Source organism: Macrosteles quadrilineatus, unplaced genomic scaffold (genome assembly GCF_028750875.1).
Source record: "Macrosteles quadrilineatus isolate MER2022 unplaced genomic scaffold, UCM_ALF_1.0 Scaffold_3__2_contigs__length_128488019, whole genome shotgun sequence".
NCBI classification, from domain to species: Eukaryota; Metazoa; Arthropoda; class Insecta; order Hemiptera; family Cicadellidae; genus Macrosteles; species Macrosteles quadrilineatus.
The window spans coordinates 5521281-5528531 of NW_026542596.1; the positions used below are offsets into that span (position 1 = coordinate 5521281).

The 7251-nt window shown below is 35.6% G+C and overlaps 1 protein-coding gene across 1 annotated transcript; it reads right to left on the reverse strand.

The window, feature by feature from the left end:
- Nucleotides 1-521: 521 nt before the first annotated feature.
- On the reverse strand, nucleotides 522-6677 carry LOC128989910 (40S ribosomal protein S12-like). The gene is made up of 5 exons (XM_054412040.1): nucleotides 6612-6677; nucleotides 6453-6488; nucleotides 3376-3504; nucleotides 1955-2159; nucleotides 522-639 (listed from the first exon to the last, which is right to left on the reverse strand). The coding sequence occupies exons 2-5, from the start codon at nucleotides 6467-6469 to the stop codon at nucleotides 568-570; spliced, it is 423 nt and encodes a 140-aa protein (XP_054268015.1). The 5' UTR covers nucleotides 6470-6488; nucleotides 6612-6677; the 3' UTR covers nucleotides 522-567.
- Nucleotides 6678-7251: the final 574 nt, after the last annotated feature.

Sequence of the window (7251 nt, forward strand, 5' to 3'; positions counted from 1 at the left end):
TGTCTTATAACACGTAAAATTAAGTTATATAACTAATTATTTATTAATAAATAATTATTTTAATTGTTATAAGACGTTTCTTTTATTTACTTTCCATGAACGCGATAGCTTGAGTAATTTTTGTCTCATTTCGATGAAATTTAGTTTAAAGATGTAAGGCGAGATAAGAATGAGTTCGCAAACCAGCATGATCGGACCATGGAAACGGGGTTTTACGGGGGGTTATATGGGGCAAACATTGGTTTTTCTCATTTTTGACCCTCAAAACACAAAATTTCCCAGTTTTTATCTCTAGACCTTTTTAAAGAACCTAAAAAGAACAAATAATAAAGTATATCAAAGTGTTTTTGTTTATGTATGGCTATGTCCGCAATCGCGGCATAATTATGAAAATTCCTGACTTTGATATCAAAATAAAGACTAAATCCCGACTTTTCAAGACCATTTTGAAATTGAATACTAATTCCTGACTTTCCTGTTCTTCCCAACTACTAGACTGGTAACTGAAAAACAGATGAAACCTTTTTTTAAAAACATTTATTTTTATATTTTTAATAATTTACATTTTTACGAAACAACGCCTTGTGTCTTCATGTACTCTCTGAGCATATCAAGGGCAGCTGTCTCTTCACCGTAGTCCTGAAACATAAAATACATTTACTGATTATTCAAGATAAAATTATGATAGATACTGTATTTATTTTTTGCTTGTTATTCTTACCAACACTTTTATCGTGTAACGCTTAAACACGATAATATAAAAAAAATTGACAATTATTTATAACCCTACAAATCATAACTCAACCAATCATCTAACATGCATTAATCCATTCAATTTATTGATTATAAAATATAGACCACAGTATTTTTTGGGGTTTTCACATGTTTTGAGTCTAAGCCTATATTGTAATAAACTGAATAAACGATGGGCAGCAGGGTAATAACATATTACTTCACGTTTTCTGCCCGCAATTTAATATTGATTATGAAATGAGACTGTTCTAAACGACATATTTATTTAGATGTATGTAGATCCATGACGTCATACTTAATTATAAAATAAAGAAAAATTATAAAATAATTTTATATTTTTTATGAAATTAAAACTGTCATAACCTAACCAAACTTGCTGATGATAAAAAAAATCAAATGAAGGTTTACTTCAAAAAATAGTTCTGCTCATAAAATAAAATTATAAATTCCTCAAATTCTAACAAAAGATTTAATTGCATCCGCTAAATCTTTGACAAAAAGGTAATGCTCCAGTAGGATACGATCTGACTATCTTCAGTTTCTCAACCTGGTACGCTATCCACTATACCATCAAGGCTTATAATCGTATCGTTGTGGTAATGGTGTTTGAGAGCCAATAGAATTGTGAAAAAAGTAACTGTTCCCTTTACATTATTTTGTAATATTGGAACTGGAACTGCAACGGGAATGGGTTGTGACGCTATTTTGACGTGCAAATAGTCACTTCGTATTTTGTTATTTGCTAGTATACTGTGGATGGCTTGTTATAAACACATGTTACAAGTCTTTTGTTTACTTTTTCCTTGTTATTTTTTTCAACCAACATGGTTCTTGGCAACCAATAAGGCCAATGTTAAAAATGAGACTATCAATTTGATTTTTTACATAATTTGATTTTTGTTGACAGTTTTAACTGCCGCAAACACATTTTTAGGCCAGATATAAGTTGTTTACAACATTTGAAGAAAATCGTCAAAGCCGCTTTTGAGATATTTGTGCAAGCATACATAGGCCTACAATCAAGCATTGCTCATATAAGAGTAAAATAATATAGGAATAAAAAAATGGTAAATTGCACAACCAATTAGCTATTTATGTTTAAGCTGCATGAATACAAATTCACGTACAATTGCCAGATTTACCAGAAGACTGGATACCTTGAAGAGCAACCAGTTAATTATGTATCAAACAAGCAACATACCTTGATAACAACACATGAGCAACCAACAACCTTCCTCGCCTTGCCAGTGTTGTCGATCTTGCAGAGACCGGCCCACTCTCCCAGCTTCTTGTTGTTGTCTACTCTGATTAGAGGGATCTGATGTTCGTTGCACAAAGCCTGGACAAGTTTCTTGTACATTGGCTCGTCACAGTTCTCGGCAAGAACACACAGCAAGGCCTGCCTCCTGTTCAGACATTGCATAAATTGGACCAAGTTTATGGACTGTGGTGCGTTCGACAATGTTGAAACACTTTTTAGTGAAGATATACATCTGACAATTCGGTTGACACAGAAAAAATCTATGGAATCGGCCACTTGCCAATATATCAATGTTAGACTTGGATGAATTGCTAGCCTATAGTTCGGCCGCTTAGAAAGTGACCTCCTCCAGCATTGGTTTAGCATTAGCGCGCAGGTCGTTTTCTAAGCGGCCGAACTATAGTGGCTCAGTTCTCTAACTGACAAGTGTGATGGGGATTTGATGAATCACCAGTGCAGGGTGGCTAGTGAAATCACATTGAAAAATTCCCTGACTTTTACCCAACAATTCCATGATTTAAACTTTCCCTGATCGACAAATTCAAAATTACAATTTTATTACTAACTAATTCTTCAAAAGGACTAATCTTTATCTGAAGAATATCTTATGTTTATATGAAAAACATACATAAAATCTATAGATAGGCTACAGGCTAGCTTATATTCAAACTTTGCAACTTACCTTTATATGCAAAAACACAAAATTTATTTGTACAGACATATTTCTTAGTTTTCACCCACACGGCATACGTACTCTCACCAGATCGACCCTTCCTAACAATTATTAAAATAATTTTAAACCTTTTACAATTTTCCCTGACTTATGACAAAATTCCCTGACTTTTCCAGATATTTAATATTCCCTGACATTTCCAGGTTTTCCAGGTCACTAGCCCTGCAGTGCATCCATAAAAATTAAATTAATTTATGTTTGACCAACTATTCCTTGAAAGCATGCTTTAACTTAAGTACGAGGGCTGTTTTTTTTTTTAAGTAAATACTATTATAATCTTCACTGCTAACAACCACACGCCCGTCGCCCGCTTATGCACCGCCCACCACCTGCCGTGGCCGGGCGCCCCTCAATGACAGACGCCCCTAGGCACGTACCGTTACAGAGCTGCAAATTGTGTCATTCTGTTCACAAATGATGCCAGCAAGTGGCGAGACGCCTGGTTGCAGCGTTAAAGTGAACTACGGATTCAAAACGCAAAACCGTCCTAGTATTCTCTGTAACAAAATGCCTAGGACAAAACACTATCCCAGCCAACAGGCTCAGTGACTAACTTCTTCCCTTTTAATGTAATGGATTACAACTTAAAGTTCCACTTGCTTTTAATCAATTGGAAAAATTCACGTACTTGTCCAGAACCTTGGTGGCCTCATGAAGTCCATGTGAGATACCATCATGGATGAGAGCAGTCTTGAGAACTTCCTGCAGAGCTGAGTTGATGTCGGTGGGACCTCCAGTTGCGGGTGCTACAACCTCTCTGTAGAAAGAAGCCAGAATTTAAAAGAAGGTTAAAAAGGTTTAAATACCTGCTATTAAGCAATCCATTTAATTGCAGTTGCAACTAGTTTCGACTCCTATGTGGAGTCATCATCAGGCGGTACAAGGACTTCTTCTTTCTTCATATGAAGAGCGTCATATTTAACAAGTAAAAATAAATAAACATTTACACACGACACAAAACACGTTACGGACACGAAACATTTACTGATCAGTTACGACAACAGACGACGCTAACCCGACGGAGTTTAAGTCCAGACTGCGGGTGGTCATTGCAGTGGTGTACGTCCGTTATCTTATCATCTCAGGTTAGGTCCTAGTCCTGTCTAACACACTTCCACCCTCCAGTATCCTTATGGCAGTGTCATATATAAAATTTGACGAAAACGTTTGTTGGTCGTTTAGCACATTTTCGTGGTCGGATGTTACTGCCTTATAAATCTCAAACTCTTCTAAGGTGTTTAATTTAAATCTGTCTTTAGAGAAATGTAAAATATTCATGTTGTTACTAATGCTGGTATAATTATGGCCTTGAGAAATTAAATGTTCTGCAAAAGATGATGTCTGGTGTACTGTTGACGCTTTTGGGAGATGTTCCTTGAAACGTTTAGTAAAGGAGCGTGCCGTCTGGCCGATGTAAAATTTAGTACAATCGGTACAATTGATCTTGTATACGCCGGATCTGTCTAAGGGTTGCGTCAATGAAGGACTGCGCTCTTTTAACAATGCGCCAAGTTTGTTCTCTGTTCTGAAGGAAACTGTAATATTGTTTTTTGTCATAAGATTTTTAAATTTGTTACTCATGAAGGTGCCATATTTTGCAGAGATGTAGTTTTTCTGTTTTTTAGTTCCTGTTTTATTTTTATGTTTGAAGATGAGTTTATCAATAATAATGCTTGGATAACCATTTGCTACAGCTATGTATTTTATTGTATTTAATTCTTCATTATAATCCTGTTCATTCATTGGAATTGTGAGCAAACGGTGGACAAAACTGTTGTAGGCAGCTAGTTTTTGTGAGTAAGGATGATGGGATTCATAGTTAATGGTCTGGTCAGTGCATGTTGGTTTCCTGAATATTTTGAACTCCAACTTATTTTGATGTTTTATTAAGTTATTATTATAAAGTTATAAAGTTATAAAGTTAAGTTATTATTTAGTTTTTATTTAACAAACGTTTTCGTCAAATTTTATAAATGACACTGCCATAAGGATACTGGAGAGTGGAAGTGTGTTAGACAGGACTAGGACCTAACCTGAGATGATAAGATAACGGACGTACACCACTGCAATGACCACCCGCAGTCTGGACTTAAACTCCGTCGGGTTAGCGTCGTCTGTTGTCGTAACTGATCAGTAAATGTTTCGTGTCCGTAACGTGTTTTGTGTCGTGTGTAAATGTTTATTTATTTTTACTTGTTAAATATGACGCTCTTCATATGAAGAAAGAAGAAGTCCTTGTACCGCCTGATGATGACTCCACATAGGAGTCGAAACTAGTTGCAACTGCAATTAAATGGATTGCTTAATAGCAGGTATTTAAACCTTTTTAATATTATTTGGCAATCCGGAGGCTACATCCACAATGAAGTTAAAAGAAGGAATTAAAAGAAGGATTATTATCAGTATTTCCCTCTTCAAGGCTCAATTACACGATTGTGTGACTTTACAAACCACTACTTGGCTTTTTTACTTGCAGTTCATAAACTGACCTTGTATTTGTATTTGTAAATAGGCTATTCGCTCGATGGGTGTTACTAAAAAAGCTCAGGAAATAGCTGACCCTGCCGGCGACTTTATATGCCACTCCTCTTACTAGTTCTGCTTTAGAGAGTAACTAGGTAGTAAAATTATCCAACTATACATAGGCCTACAGTTTCTCGTGCAATTGTAGGATTAGCAATTTGATCATATGCAATTTAATCATGGGCTTCAATATTATACATAGAACATAAGGAACATTTGTTTCAAAAAAAAATTTTAGGTAAAAAAAACATATTTTGAAAAAAAAAAGAATAAGTTTGCGCTCAATGAAATTGTATAAATTATAGGCCTATAAATATTTGAAAATAGCCACTTTGTTCTAAATTTTATGAGGATTACAAATATATAATAATATAAGGAAGTAGATTTGCAAATAAATAAGTTATGGGCAAAAAACTGATTTCAGTACATAGCGTTTAGCTAAGAATGCATAGCCTAACCATAGCTAGGAATCTGGCTGATAGGCCTAATTTACATCAATATCACTACCTACTTCTTCAGGATCATCAACCAGCCCTTCAAAATCACTCCAATCTTCTTATAATGCACCACGTATATCACTACTTTTGATTTTTAACACTAAAACAATGATAAACGTAATAAAACACATCAGTCATCGGTCCGAGGTTAACCGGGCTGTTTACAAATACGCACGTCAGCTGTCTGCTACAATATTTTCGAAACTAAAATGAATAGCGCTTAGAGACAGACCTCCGGAGAAAGCTATGAATCTGTAAAATAAAACGATACCTAACTCGATCCAGTTCAATCCGATTTTGTCAGTCATAGAGCCTTCGCCGTAAACAGTGTTTGTGAGTCGCTGCAGCGACAAATAACACTCGGAGGGTTATACTCTAACGATGGTTATTTGCAAATTTCAGACCTTTGTTACCTTTTTGTTACCAAAGTAACCAAAATCCAAATGTCATGGATGCCGATCATTCTTAACTGAACTAGGAGCATTTTGCTAGAAACTTTTAGCTTTTATAAAATAACAAAGGTCTAGCAGTCATGGGCTCTTGGGCTAATACCATCTTAAGTGAAATAAATAAGTAGTAGCCTAGGTTATTGCAAAAAACTTGAAAAATAGCCTATGTAGCTATGACTTGTGTAAACATAACCAAAATGGAACTTGGGAGTTGGAGGTTAAGTTGTAGGACTTACCCTTCGGTGTCAGACATTTTCGGTGCGAGTGATTACCTGAAACAAATAGCAAGATATAGCATACAATTAACAAACTCGATTTAACTTTAAAATGTATTGAAGAAGAGGGATGCTATAAATTAAAATAGATTAATATGATGGGACACAAATATGACATACCTTGTTGAAATACAGGGCAACAGGAAGAAAGAACAAGAAGAAGTGAACTGAACTGACTGAACACTGAACTGAACTGAAACGGGTCTGACTGTCTGACTTAGGGGAGTTACCATTGAGGCTTTAGTTAAATAGTTCAAAAATCCTCCGTGTACAGCGCTGTAGTAGAGAGTATTTTGGCAATGAAGGTTTACTAATCGCAAAAATAGTTCTGTTCATAAAATAAAATTATAAATGCCTCAAATTCAATTTTATAATTTTTTATTATAAAATTAATATCATAACCTAACCGATCTAACCAAACTTGCTGACAATGAAAAATCTTAGTCAAAAAGTTAGTGCCACCAGTGGGATTTGAACCCGGGACTCTCAGCATATTAGCCCGGCACGTTAACGACTAGACCACCGATGCCGATGGCTGCATTGGTATTGTTACGGTAATGGTTTTCCCTCAGCTAATGAGAACGGCCGCCTTTAACTCCAGGCCGCGGCCTTCGAACTGGCAACGTCGCAAGTGGTGTTGTAACAGCTGATTTTTTGGAAGCAACTAATGAATGGTATTTGTGTATTTACGAAAGATTGATTACTTTACTATGACAATATTGACTCCGCTTAAAAATGTACAGATATAGATTTTAATTCA